We start from the raw sequence: 14,043 nt of genomic DNA, 5'->3' as shown, positions 1-14,043 counted from the left end.
TGTTTCTGGTAGGCCAAACCTAAAACATAAATAACTAGATAAAAATGTTTGTAGACAAATGTTAAGTCGGCTTGAAAAAGCCTAGCCAGGAAGTTTTAAATAGTTTTAAAGGCTTGAAGTTTGAAATAATTTGACAGGCTTGAAGTCTGAAATAGTTTTAAAAGCTTAAAGTTTAAAATAGTTTGTTTTAGTTTAGAAGTTTTGATAGATATGTTTTTCTAGCATACTCAGGTGGTTGCTAGGGCGTTGATATGTGGTTGCTAGGGTACTTGACTTAAATAATCATAACTAAAATAAAAAACATCTGAAACCAAGTTTAGTGTTTTTATTCGAATTTTAACAGAAATATGAGATAGAATGCATTCGCTGTTATATGTGTTGGGTACTTGTGATGGTTGCTATGCGGTTGCTTGGGTAGTGAGGGTGATTGCTAAGGTGTTGCTATGCGGTTGCTGGGGTACTCAACATGATCCAATAAACAAAATAAAAACATCTCAAAACAAGTTACTGTTTTTATTCGAATTTTAGCTAAATATGAGATAGAATGCATTCGCTGTTATATCTTTTGGGATCCGGATGTCAACTTTGACAATGGAGAGTTATAAAAATTAAGAAAATAGGCTAGCTCTAATGCAAATGCAAGACAGTTTAGGAAGATTTTTAGATTATGGTGGCACGTGCTTTAGCTATTTAAGATTCAGGGTGTAGAAATTACAATCTTGAATAGGCAAACACATTCTAATGTTAATTTAATCACTATTGTAGGCTATCTTGTTTTTTGCATCTGTTTTCCTCATTGATCATCGGTGGTTTTCCTTCTTTAATAGTGCTTTTTGGGTACTGTCAAGAGGTGCACAATGGGAGCCATGTACGACCATCAATAGATTATTATACAAACTGACATATATTTAATTATATTGAATACTGATAATCATATTATGTATCCGTCCGTCTAGGAGCAGATCACCGAAGGGGCTGGTCTGCGTGACTACAGCAGGTTACTATTGGAGCAGAGGAAGCCAACTGAAATATCGCGAGATTTGCATCCCCACTCGCTGCTGTAAGATGGAGAAGTTATGTTGAGGCGCAATCGAGGTAAGAGCTTAAATTAGTCTTTATCTGTTTGGCGAAGACGTCTGTGGCTGACTCTACATGACCGTTAAGAGTAACAGACGGGTTTGCTTGCAAATTGTACATGTATACTCTCATTAAAATGAGTGTTTTTGGCGCAAAGACCGGACACTTTGCTAATATAAACCGCCATTTTTAATTTGCGGTCGGACTGACGAGCATTGTCGTGTGTTGAATGCTCGCGCGATGTGCGCGCGCATAGATAAAATCGATTTACACTATGTAGGCAGAATCTCTAAAATTAAATATAATCGTGCATTAGTGTAAATGGTTTGAAATTGGCGGGTAATGTCATATGCTATCATTGGATCACGACGAAAAGTGCATGCGTATGTGATAGCGTGTGCTGATGAGATAAATGAGATGTATAATAAATCTTTGTAGGAGTCATGCATTTCAATCTGCACGGCTTTAAAACATCATGTTCTTCGTACATAGATGCTTATAACTATAAATGTGCTGAGTCGTCAAGTCCAGCAACAGTCTTTGACACTTAAATTCCTCTTATATGGTCTTAAGGGTTATATTTTCGGTATTATGTCATGTAACTTAGTCCCATTATAATATATAGTTTTTCATCATAAGAATTCACAGTTTATTATATCCCCCAGACGTCTGTTTTCAAAGATGCTGATGGATAATATGGGTCAGCATAACCACCAAACTGACCCTGAATGATGTTGTAAAGTGGCTCCACTTCACCCCCCCCCAAATAAAATCATACAATATGAATATTTTTTTTGATTTTATTTTATGATTTTCTAAATTTTATGATTATCTAAAGTGATGCTGATAATTGGAATGAAGAAATTGAACAAGTTAATGCCAAAACTACAGTAAAAAGAGTATGCAACTGTTAAGAAAATGAGAAAATAATTAAAATCTAATTATAACCATACTATAGGCATAATGCATTTATTTTCAAGCTAGTTAAACAGTATTAAATCAAAACCTGTATGTGGGAAATCTATATTTTATATAATATCTGGACATTATTTATTATAATAGTTTATCATCTCTTAGGGCTTTAACAAAAAATATGTCCAGGCTGCTTGATTGTTTGTAAAATTAATACACTTTTCTATTATGCTGATAAATGTATTCCATCATATATGAACTCAACCCTTAATATATATTTATAGCTCCTAAGTGTTATTTCCGTTATGTATTTTTAACTTGATATAGTAGACTTTTATCATCATGTGTGACGCTACGTTCGCCCCAAATGCAGCTACGCACAAGTGCAGCAGTAAAAAGTGAGAAATTCAACCGTCCACTGGAAGTCAGTGTTATGGTAGGCCCGAGTGGGGAATGATTCAGCGAGATATTCTGCGTTTCTCAGCTAACCAACCAAACCAACGCATGCACGAGCATCTCATCCGTCGCCACGACCGGGCGCGCTTAACCAGCCACAGTTCATCGAGACGAAGCGCTTGCTGAAAATGTGTGATAATATACGCTACGGTACGGCTAAGGAAGCGCTGTGACAGACGCTGTTTTTGTGATCTGGAGATCTGAGGGGAGTGAGTGATTTTGCCGGAGCAGGCCATGCTGAGCCGGGCTCTAGATTATACCAGAGCATGTGTGCAGCCCGGGGAAAAATATGGACCTGTGTAACGTTAGCTTCGCTCCTGACGTATTCCGCCACAGTGGAGGCTTGTATTAATGGTTTGGCGAATGTTTGTTGGAAGAGATGGGCTTTGATAAAGATTTCAAGAGTGAGTTGAAGATTGCGGGTTTGTGTTGACATGTTGAGGGGAATTATGTGCTGCTTAGATCTCTGTAGCTCGCGAGCTCAGAATTTAAAGATGTCGCGCGAGCGGCTAACGGTCAATTTTCCTTACAGTTCGCGATAGGGTTATTTTATTACAGTTTATTAATAAAACCCGGCGATGATGGTGTTTTATCTGCGCCATTAAATATGTGGAATGACGTGACCACATTTATACGCAAAACTTAGCTTGCTGACTGAGGTAACGTAGCTTGTTAGCAAGGAAAAACTAGATAGCATGTTAGCTGCCCTTTTCCTCAAATTAATCTCCGTTTGTTGGCTTGTTTTCGTTAGAAATAGTTAATAAAAAAAATATGTCGAGTTATTGTTTCATTTCCACCGTGGCTGTGTTACTTTCACTAACAGTTCGTTCTTACAATTTGTTTGTTTACGGTGTTGTACTTTCGTTTGTGGGCTCCGGTTAGTAATGTCATTGTAATTTGAGGTATTCGGTTAACTAGCTGCTGTGTTGCTCCCACTACTGCAACACCATTTGTCTGACAAGAACTAACTAAGCGTCTTTCTTTCTTTAGTAATTACGTTTACGTTTAAATAGCATAGCTATGTAAAGTTTTGTGCAATGTGGTTGGCTTATTTTTTTCCATGTCAGGTTCCCTATCACAGGCCAGTGGTTCTCTTTGACCGGGTTCAAGGTCCTAAATCAGTTGTGTTTCTCAGTAGGAGTGCTTAAGTTTCTGAAAACGTAGAGTTTGTACTGCTTTTTGTTTCAGAAGGAGCAAATGATTTGGTTTAATTCATTAAGGATGTGTTTGTAAGCTGCTAGTGATTTTCTATGCCCAGAATCTATGCCCTATATCTGAACCAATGTGGGTTGCCTTTCCCTTGGCTTGCTATCAGACTTTTGTTAACTTTCTGCCAGCCCTGATTTAGTTTTTATTCAACAGATAATTAGTATAGGATTGTTTTTGACCATTTCGAAGTTGTTTTTTGATATAGATTAAATGACTTCTTAAGCTGTAGAGGCCTTGTGCCTTCATTGCGCATTTGGCAGCAAGATCACAAACATTTTTAAGTTCATTCTCAAGGACTGTTTCACTTTCATCTTTCTTTTTTACTTTAGGTTTTGCACATGAAAAATGCCGTTAAGTTGGAATTGCCAAATCATATACCGTGAGTTTATTTTTGTTGTTGTTGTGTTTTTTACATTTTCTGAATTTGAAGGATTATCTGCTTAAACATATTTTGGAGACATATTTTGGCACTTAAGCCTACATTTGGATCTGAATATTTATAAATATCTAATTTTTCTTGTATGACTCAAGTGCACCTCATAAGGGCTTTTCAGACTGCACTTAGCCCTGGGTTATTGTCACAAACAACTTTTTTTAACCCTCAAGGTAAAGAAACGTTTCACTCTTGCCCTGTTTTGCGGTTAACCCCACATTACACTTCTAAACTTGTACTGTGTGAAACAATATTAGTGTTAGAACTTTACAGCTAGAAGCTAGGCAACAGAAATCCAGACATTGCGTGCCTCATATTTACATGCTTTATAGACAGTCACGGAAACACGGCGTGTTGTATAAATGGTAGATTTTAAGGGAATATATAGTTGGTGTATAGTCGTATGATATAGTCGTATAGTTGGTGATATATAATACATGGACTAAAGATATAGAAATACAGTCCACTTTTTTTAGTTATGGATAGGAGAAAGTACAACGCACAATATGGCAGTATAGTCCTGCCTTGTAAATAAAAAAGCCAATCACTAATTGGTAAAGTAATCATGTCACTGCAGCTGACATTAGAAGCTAAATTTGCTGTGGAAACAGTCTGTGTTCTGAGACGCGCGCTTAGGACTTCATATGCGCGTTGGCTAGTCTAGCCTGAAAAATGTTTTTTTTAAAATTACATTTGAGGCAGTTGTGGTAATGTTTAATTCGTAAGCTTGATGAACATCTTTGAAGAATTTGATGTTTCCCCATTCAAAGAGATAGAAGCTGTACTTGCATAGCTGCCCAAGAGGCCATTCAAAGATGGTTGCCAAGTAAAATAACTTTCCTTAAAGAGACTTTGTAATAAAATAAGGAGTCTCAATGCTAGAGGTGTTACGTACACGGGTCATGTGCTACTTTCATCCAATCACTGACACAGACACTGCAAATACTGACATTTTCCCAGGGTTTAGGAATATTCAATGTGAAACTTCTGTTTATGAATACCCTGTATTAATTTTTAACCCCGAGTTAAGTTTGAGAATGGGAAAACCTGAAGCAAATTAGATTCTGTTCATCCAGGGTTTAAAATGACCCAGTGTTGACTAATTCAAGTGGGAAAAGCCCTGTAATCTTTTTTTTTTGTTAATACTTTGATCTTTGATACTATATGGCAGCGCTATGTTTGAATGTCATGCAATGAATGTCATATTCAGTGTTCATGTTTTTAAATTATCCTCCCTCATGATTTGATGTGCTTTTTTTGTAGGAACCGAGTGTAGAAATTAGTGACCATGAAGGTTGACAGAAGTAAATTGAAGAAAACCCCCACTGAAGCGGTCAGTATGGAGGATTTCTGTTCATTTGGAGTATTTGAGGTTGTGCGTGTTAATTTCCTAATTTTTGACATGTTCTTACGCTCTTCCTCCAGCCTGCCGACTGCAGGACTCTCATAGAGAAGCTGAAAGGATGCAGCGATGAACAGCTGTTGCTGGAACTGCAGCAAATCAAGACCTGGAACATTGGCAAGGTATACACTAGCACATGTACCATTATAGTGTTTAATATGCATGTTCAGATCTCTAATGACGACCTGTTTTTCTTCAGTGTGAGTTGTATCATTGGGTGGACCTGCTGGACCGTTTCGATGGCATCCTCTGTGATGCAGGACAGACAGTGGAGAACATGGCGTGGTTGTTGGTGTGCGACCGGCCAGAGAATGGGCAGCTAAAAGCCTTATTGCTGGCAGTGCTCAACTTCACAGCGCTGTTAATTGAATACAGTTTTTCAAGACACCTGTATAGCTCTATAGAGGTACCACAACCCCTGACCAACAAAACCTGCTTCTTATAGCCTTAACTGGTTCATCACAAGTTGATTTTGAATGTTTTTTTTCTGTCTGTAGCACTTGACCACCCTTTTAGCATCATGTGACATGCAGGTGGTTCTGTCTGTGCTGAATCTCCTGTATGTGTTCAGCAAACGTTCCAACTACATCACCAGACTGGGCTCAGACAAGAGGAGCCCACTGCTTGCCCGTCTGCAACATCTGGCAGAGGTATGAAAGCTCTACTTTTAGTCATATTTTTTTTCCTCCCAGTTTTGATCTCTCGAATGAAGAAGATTGAAATGCTGTGTCAGGAAGCAGCTGCAAATCAAAAGCCTTTGAAATTTGCTGCATCATGCAGTGTTTTAAAAACACTTGTCATTTTTAAAAGTTTATACACGAATTGTGTCTTTGATTCTACTGTGATATTGTGAAAAGTTCATTTGTTTTGCATTGGTTCTAATTAAAGCATCATCCAGACCTGGTTCTGTACAGACAGGTGCTTTCATGGTTGGTTGAGAAGGTTAATGTGTGTTTTCTTTTATCCTACACCTTTTCCTGACTTTTATTTCCCCTGTTGTAGAGCTGGGGTGGTAAAGAAAATGGCTTTGGTCTTGCAGAGTGTTGCAGAGATCTGGCGTTGTCGGTATGCTATTATGCTTTATTACATATTATACTATGTCATTGTGAATAGAGGGGGAAAAAAACACACTTTAGTTGTAACAATTTGAGGTGTCTGCGTGTGCGCACACCACTGATATTAAGTTATAGCTAAATAGTAAGGATAGCCCAGGGGTAGGGTGAGAGTGTTTAGGGTTAGTTGACAACCTTTACCAGTGTAGTGTTGTTTCTAAATCCTATGTCCACTAACCATGTGCTTTTTTTATGCCCTGCAAATGTAACTAACTTAAAGGAACACTCCACCGTTTTTAGAAATAGGGCTCATTCAACGTAATTCCTACATTTAGATATGTGGGCAAATGCATTTTTGTCTCAGTGAATGCATTGTTTTAGTTTGGCAAGGTCATCGCTAGCTTAGCTTAGCATACTGAATGAAATCCTATGTTGCCAGCTAGCATGTCCCAAGTAAAAGTGATCCAAAAAAAAAAAAAACACACAATTACTTCTTGTGGCCTGTGTATCCACAACGAGTACAAATAGCGATACAGATTAAGACTAGGCCATCTCCTAGGCAGATATTGACTTGGATTGGACTATATTATGGGGAAGCAAAAGCGAAGCACTGCTACTCGGGTGCAGAGATATCACGGGTGCAGAGATATCATTATAATGATAATGGTAAATACATAGTTCAAAAAATCATTCTAAATATAAAAGAATAGATGAGTCCACGCCACAACTTTAAAGATAATGGCACATAGAAACAATATAGTTGTAATCATGCTGATTTATTTATTTTTTTCAGCTGATGAACAATAAAAAAAATTGTCAGCCAATAACAATCCTTCCTGCTCTAAAGACCTCAAGCATTTAAATTGGCAGACAGCATTACTGCAGTGCGTGCTTACCATAAACAGAACGATATCGTTCACTGGTGTGGATGCTAATATAGTTGTTTTTATAGTTATCATTCTTGGTGTGAACAGGCCGAAACAACCATTCTTGGTTGTTTTATTCTGATGTGTCTATTTGTTTTATGCAGAAATATCCACCGAGTGCCACCACATTGCACTTTGAGTTTTATGCAGAACCCAGCTCTGAGGTCAAAGTGGAGAAAAAGGTATGCGTGGAGTCATGATTCCTTTTATTTTGCCATTCTCATTCAACACTGTTTTTTTGTTTCTTTTTTGTTAGGGAAAACAGTCCATTTCTTTTTGGCCTGTTTTGTTGTTGTGTAGAACCTTTTAACGTTTGTTGTATTCCCCCCCCCCCCCCCCCCCCGCCCCCCAAACAGTCGAGCAGTAATACGCTACACTACATTCATATCGAACAACTTGATAAGGTGAGTTCCCATTGTTGTTTTCATTTGTCATCCTTATGGACCAGTTAATGGAAGTGCATAGACCTTTAATAGCTATTGATTGCACTTGAATTTAATTTCTGCTTTCCCCCGGTGCGCCCTCAGATTTCCGAGAGCCCCTCAGAGATCATGGAGTCTCTGACGGCAATGTACAACATCCCTAAAGACAAACAAATATTGCTTTTCACACACATTCGCTTGGCTCATGGCTTCTCCAACCACAAGAGGAGACTGCAGGCTGTGCAAGCCAGGCTGCATGCCATCTCTATACTTGGTAAGTGACCCCTCTGGTACTGACCAAAATAAGTACAGGTATTTATATTCATGAAACAGTACTAGGCTCTTGCTTACTGTTTGGTGAGGTTGATCATATATATGTTTTTTGTGTGTGTGTGTGTGCAGTGTACTCCAACGCCCTCCAGGAGTCAGCCAATAGCATACTCTACAATGGTCTTATAGAGGAGCTAGTGGATGTACTTCAGATTACAGACAAACAACTGGTGGTGGGTAGAAATTATTAATGTTGTTGTTGCACTGTTAAGTGTAATTGTCAGAAAATTAGCAGTATTGATGTTCCCATAAAAAAAGCAAACCATGAAAATGTTTTTAAAAAAACATACTAAGTACAAAACATACAACCCCACAAAAAATACTTTTATTTTTTTGATGAACCCTCAAAAAAATTGTTGCAGGACATCAAGGCCGCCTCTTTGCGCACGTTGACATCCATAGTCCACTTGGAGCGCACCCCCAAACTCTCCAACATTATCGACTGCACAGGAACAGCCTCCTACCATGGATTTCTGCCTGTGCTTGTTCGCAACTGCATACAGGCCATGATTGGTGAGGAGATGGACTTTTAGCTCTGATTTCTTTACTTCAGCTTTTTTTGGTGACATACTGTTCTTATTTTTGCTGGGGGTTTCAGACCCGCTGATGGAGCCGTACCCTCACCAATTTGCCACAGCCCTCTTCTCTTTCCTCTACCACCTGGCTAGCTATGATGCAGGCGGTGAGGCCTTAGTGTCTTGTGGTATGATGGAAGCATTGCTAAAGGTTGGTGCTTTGCTGCTTCCTCTTTTTTGGAGCATGTAATGAGAAAGGTGTTATGTGAGGGTGTATTGTGATCCATGCCACTTCTACATCAGGTGATCAAGTTCCTTGGGGACGAGCAGGACCAGATTACCTTTGTGACGCGGGCAGTGAGAGTTGTGGATCTCATCACCAATCTGGACATGGCTGCTTTTCAGTCCCATGGCGGCCTTTCAATCTTTATCTGCAGACTGGAGGTACTAAAAGCCACCCCAGCACTGCTCGTTCAGCCCCTTGTTCCAGCGTAGACTATTCAGCTTTTTGCCCTCTGCCCTTTTGTTGACGGAATGTGACCCCATTGTTTCTCTGTGCAGCATGAGGTTGACCTCTCCAGGAAAGAGTGCCCTTTTGTAATCAAACCAAAGATCCAGAGGCCCAGCACAGCTACTGAGACCGAGGACATGGACACAGATATGGACAGTTAGTACCATCGCTGTTATTTTTACTACATGTGGCAGTGGCAATATATTTAGTTTATTTTCTTTAAAATCTATAGTATCCGCAAACTTATTTGCACATTGGGGTTTTGTAATGACTAATTTCTGTGGTGTTATACATAGGGATGGGTACCGAAACCTGGTATTAAATGGACCCCGGGGCTGAATTTTGAAAGACCGTTGTATCGATAAGCTCGGACGTTATCGGTTCTGCTGTCGGTACTTTTGAAAATGCACGTGACGTGACGTGACGTGACGTGACGAGAGAGAGAGAGAGAGAGAGAGAGAGAGAGAGAGAGAGAGAGAGAGAGAGAGAGCAAAACGACAGCCCACGGAGCACAGAACTAAACATTCAAATATAGCCTAGTTTCACTTTACACTAGATTGTGATAATGTGATTTTATTTTAGATTTTGGCTTCTTTGGCAAAGATTATAATTTTGATATTTATATCTAGCGCAACTTAACTCCCTTTGCAGCAGTTGCCTACGCTGTCATTTCTCCCTATAACTCAAACGTAATGACAGAATCAGCACGATCAGTGATTGTTGTAAAATACAGTAGCTACTGTTGGTAAATTGTGGGACGCGTTTAATAATAAAAAGAGCGATTAAAAGCACAAAATGTGTGCAAGAGATTGTTCCCAAGTCAGCGCGAACTCCGAAACAGCCCACAACGAGACGAGCAAATTACACTTTCGGTTTCACACTCGCGTCTAAACGATCAAATGTACACAAACATCTATGTCAAAATGACCGGCTCGAAGAGTCTCTTGAACACAGTTTGTATCTAAAATGGACGTAGTTATTATGGATAGTTGGGAGAAAATGTAGTGCATCTGCCTATTATCAGTCGCCTATAGAGCTGCACATCTGTCTTAAAGAGGCAGCAGTGTAAATAAACATGCTGACGAATTACTGCGAATTAAACAACCAAATGCAAAGACAAAATCACTCGCAACTCTTGAATGAATAACTTCAGCTTTAATAAGCATTAATTTATCCTATCTATGATAAACTATGCAGTGTTATTTTAGATTTGATTAGCCTACTAGAATTCTTCCTGAAATTAAAGCACTGTGCAGGCCTATATAATATGTATCTTTGTTAATTGTGTGTGTATATATATATATATATATATATATATATATATATATATATATATATATATATATATATATATATATATATATATATATATATATATATATACACATACATATATATATAAAAATCTCAAAAAGTACCGATAAGAATACCGTTAAAGTACCGGACCGATAAGCAGTATCGTTAAGAGTAGTAATACCGTTAAAACCTTAACGATACCCATCCCTAGTTATACATTCATCCTTAAAAAAAAAAAAAAAGACACCTTATGTCTTCATAAACTTGAATGACTGGTTTTCTTCTGTAGAACCCAGAATACATAGCTGGATATCTAAGCTTTTTTTTCTCTCTCTTTCCATACTATAAAAGTAGTACAATATAACATGCACTATATTCCAAATCTTCTAAAGCCATATGATAGATATAAGGGTTTGAAATGATGACCATTTTCTTCTTTTTTTTGTTGAGTGAAATATTCCTAGGATATTTTGAGAGTTTATACATTTTATTTCATTGACCATTTTTGCCAAAGTTAGTAAAATGTTTTTGTCAATGTAGTGTCAGAGGTTGCCATGGAAAGCAGTCCTGGCCCATCTACGTCTTCTGGTTCCAGAGCAGAGACAGATTCACGAGCACAGAGCAATGCAGCCAGCGTCCCTAGAGCAGGTACAACAAGCTGTACATTAACTTGCAAGTTTCTTTCATAGAAGTACATAGGTTAAACTATGGATATTTGATGATGCATCTTTTTCTTTCCTAACAGGAGTGCAGTGCATCCCTCAAAGGGCAGCTCTGTTGAAATCCATGTTAAACTTCTTGAAAAAAGCCATTCAGGACCCTGCATTCTCTGACGGCATTCGTCATGGTATAAAACTCATTGGTTTCAATGATGCTATCGTTTTTACAGTGTTTTAATTTGCCAAAAGTGATGTTCACTGCCTTTGCACTCTCTTTATAGTAATGGATGGGTCCCTCCCTACCTCTCTGAAACACATCATCAGTAATGCAGAGTATTATGGACCCTCGCTGTTTCTTCTGGGTAAGCACATGGAGAAACAGAACTTCTGGTGCGGCTGAAATATTAGCCAAACTCTTTATGAGTGGCTTCTGGCTTCAAGGTCTTCTCTGCATATAGGAGTAGAAAGTTGCAAGAGCAGTATGGTTAAAAGAACACACTCAGCCCTTTGAAAGATGTGAAATTAATTGGTTTGAATCTTATCTTTTTTTTTGCCTGATGTCTCTTTTTCATTCTATTTCTCTCACTCTCCATTTCAGCAACGGAGGTGGTGACAGTGTTTGTGTTCCAGGAGCCCTCTCTACTGTCATCTCTGCAGGACAATGGTCTCACTGATGTCATGCTACATGCACTGCTCATCAAAGACGTGAGTTTACCTTAACAATATATACTTCCCTCTCTTTCACCTTTTTTTTTGTTGCCATATTTTCAACTGAAATTTCGTGGCTTTTTTCATAACTTAAGTCTAGGGGCTATGTAACTACCATTTAAGTTTCGAAACAGTCAATCCACAGTAACATGCACAAACTGCATAAAGTAGCTGTCCCTTTTCACAAGCTGTTGTGACTTCCGTAAAAATGTGAAGCCAGAACTACTCAGTCACTGCTTTCATTCACCACCCAAAACACTGCCCACAGTTCCACCCTCCCGTCCTCCATTTGCCAAAACCCCAGACAACATTACGTCCGTGCCATTGCTGAGATACAACAACAACAGACACGTGTAGAGAAAATGCTGTTCAGTTCAGATGGATGTTAGGAAGCTAGATTATTGCACAGGCATCCAAACAACATCAAAATAAGACACCAGTGGCTAATTTATTCGTAAATACCACTGCTATTTAGTTCGACCTTAACCGCCTGTTCTGCACATTTCACAAGTGACTGCTTCAATGCCAGAATTTGAAAGATGCTGCAGTTCCCTGCATTGTTGAGTCCATCCTTAAATGCAATCCTTAAAGGGATAGTTCACTTTGAAATTAAATTTTGATATGTTTTACATACATAAAACGATACATATCACACACCCCTACTAGACACTATATCCATTTTCCTCCTAAATTCCTCTATATTTATCCATTTCTGTATTCCTCCTTGCATATTCCAGCAGCTCATCACACACGTTTTAGACCTTTTATTTGTTTCTAAAGGTCCCTGCCACCAGAGAAGTGCTGGGTTCCCTGCCTAACGTCTTCAGCGCCCTCTGCCTGAATGCCCGTGGTCTGCACTCATTTGTGCAGTGCCAGCCCTTCGAGCGGCTGTTCAAGGTGCTGCTTTCACCGGACTACCTGCCTGCCATGCGCCGCAGACGCAGCTCTGACCCACTAGGTGAGTGGCCCCATAGGTCTACCTGTTTCTCCGCACTGTCAGTGACTTTTGTTTGGAGATCATGGGAATGTGTTTCTAACTGTCAGTGTAATTTTATAAAACAGGTGACACCGCCTCTAACTTGGGCAGTGCTGTTGACGAACTAATGCGGCACCAGCCCACACTTAAAACGGACGCTACAACAGCCATCATCAAGGTACAGCAGAAAGTGCAAGATTTTCACATATTGCCTTTAGAAATGCCCTTTTATTGCAGTGTTATTTACATATTTAAATTTGCATTCATTTTGAGATCTTGAATTGGATTACTTTCTTGACCTTCAACAGTTGCTAGAGGAGATCTGCAACTTGGGCCGATCGCCAGAGTACATCTGCCAGAAACCCTCCATACAGAAAGCAGACGGGACCGTCACGGTGCCTCCAGCTCGATCGAACCATGCTGCAGAGGAGGCATCCAGTGAGGATGAGGAGGAGGAAGAGGCTCTGCATACCTTTAGCCAACAGCAGGGGGAGCCGGAAAGCAACAGGCAGTTAGTGCATCAAAATAGTTTCTAGACAAGGAAACGTAATATTCTTTCCTTTAAATGCTATGTATGAGAAATCGATGTTGTTTTACATGTTTATACACAGACAGTTTTTAACAAAATGTTTTTTCACAGAGTGGTGGGAACAGAAGAGCGAATCCCTATTCCTCTTATGGATTACATCCTAAATGTGGTGCGTACTTACTCAGACTATTTGAATCTCTTCTCCTGTCCTTTATTATTTTGTCTTTTATACATTATTGTTCTTCAGACTGTCTATTCTAGTTTAATCTTATTCCATAAGCTCTGTTCATTGGCTGTTTATCAAAACACATCAAGTCTGTTTTTAGACAAGAAAGTTTCCTCTCCAAGGACTAGAACTAAAACATGTGCATGTTTGCTTTTAGATGAAATTTGTGGAGTCCATTCTGAGTAACAACACGACAGATGACCACTGCCAGGAATTTGTCAACCAGAAAGGACTCCTACCACTGGTGTCAATCCTTGGGCTGCCCAACCTGCCCATTGACTTCCCCACCTCTGCTGCCTGCCAAGCTGTGGCAGGAGTCTGCAAATCTATACTAGTAAGAATGACACCTACCTAAAGGATATACAGCAGTTTTCCCCTGTTTCAGGAATTTTTCTATAGATGCA

General features: G+C 39.2%; 1 protein-coding gene across 9 annotated transcripts in view; it reads left to right on the top strand.

Moving 5' to 3' along the window:
- Nucleotides 1–1,024: 1,024 nt before the first annotated feature.
- huwe1 (HECT, UBA and WWE domain containing E3 ubiquitin protein ligase 1) overlaps nucleotides 1,025–14,043 on the top strand; it is a 65,546-nt gene continuing 52,527 nt past the window's right edge. For 5 of the 9 annotated variants that reach the window (XM_067445987.1, XM_067445984.1, XM_067445986.1 and 2 more), the window contains exons 1-24: nucleotides 1,025–1,095; nucleotides 3,984–4,033; nucleotides 5,351–5,420; nucleotides 5,513–5,611; nucleotides 5,689–5,895; nucleotides 5,987–6,139; nucleotides 6,492–6,554; nucleotides 7,572–7,649; nucleotides 7,824–7,871; nucleotides 7,995–8,163; nucleotides 8,292–8,392; nucleotides 8,582–8,732; nucleotides 8,818–8,945; nucleotides 9,038–9,178; nucleotides 9,296–9,401; nucleotides 11,082–11,189; nucleotides 11,287–11,388; nucleotides 11,482–11,562; nucleotides 11,799–11,905; nucleotides 12,668–12,866; nucleotides 12,971–13,062; nucleotides 13,193–13,395; nucleotides 13,525–13,582; nucleotides 13,797–13,973. In XM_067445987.1, the coding sequence (XP_067302088.1) occupies nucleotides 5,376–5,420; nucleotides 5,513–5,611; nucleotides 5,689–5,895; nucleotides 5,987–6,139; nucleotides 6,492–6,554; nucleotides 7,572–7,649; nucleotides 7,824–7,871; nucleotides 7,995–8,163; nucleotides 8,292–8,392; nucleotides 8,582–8,732; nucleotides 8,818–8,945; nucleotides 9,038–9,178; nucleotides 9,296–9,401; nucleotides 11,082–11,189; nucleotides 11,287–11,388; nucleotides 11,482–11,562; nucleotides 11,799–11,905; nucleotides 12,668–12,866; nucleotides 12,971–13,062; nucleotides 13,193–13,395; nucleotides 13,525–13,582; nucleotides 13,797–13,973 (2,616 nt within the window). In that variant the 5' untranslated portion in view covers nucleotides 1,025–1,095; nucleotides 3,984–4,033; nucleotides 5,351–5,375. Of the gene's footprint in view, nucleotides 1,096–2,420; nucleotides 2,596–2,833; nucleotides 2,850–3,983; nucleotides 4,034–5,350; nucleotides 5,421–5,512; nucleotides 5,612–5,688; nucleotides 5,896–5,986; nucleotides 6,140–6,491; nucleotides 6,555–7,571; nucleotides 7,650–7,823; nucleotides 7,872–7,994; nucleotides 8,164–8,291; nucleotides 8,393–8,581; nucleotides 8,733–8,817; nucleotides 8,946–9,037; nucleotides 9,179–9,295; nucleotides 9,402–11,081; nucleotides 11,190–11,286; nucleotides 11,389–11,481; nucleotides 11,563–11,798; nucleotides 11,906–12,667; nucleotides 12,867–12,970; nucleotides 13,063–13,192; nucleotides 13,396–13,524; nucleotides 13,583–13,796; nucleotides 13,974–14,043 lie in introns of those variants that run through there. The other 4 variants (XM_067445989.1, XM_067445985.1, XM_067445982.1 and 1 more) reach the window with 3 other exon arrangements.

This window comes from Pseudorasbora parva, chromosome 6, assembly GCF_024679245.1.
Source record: "Pseudorasbora parva isolate DD20220531a chromosome 6, ASM2467924v1, whole genome shotgun sequence".
Classification (NCBI taxonomy): domain Eukaryota; kingdom Metazoa; phylum Chordata; class Actinopteri; order Cypriniformes; family Gobionidae; genus Pseudorasbora; species Pseudorasbora parva.
Note: the sequence above shows the minus strand (reverse complement) of the source record. Positions and strands in the feature narration are given on the sequence as shown.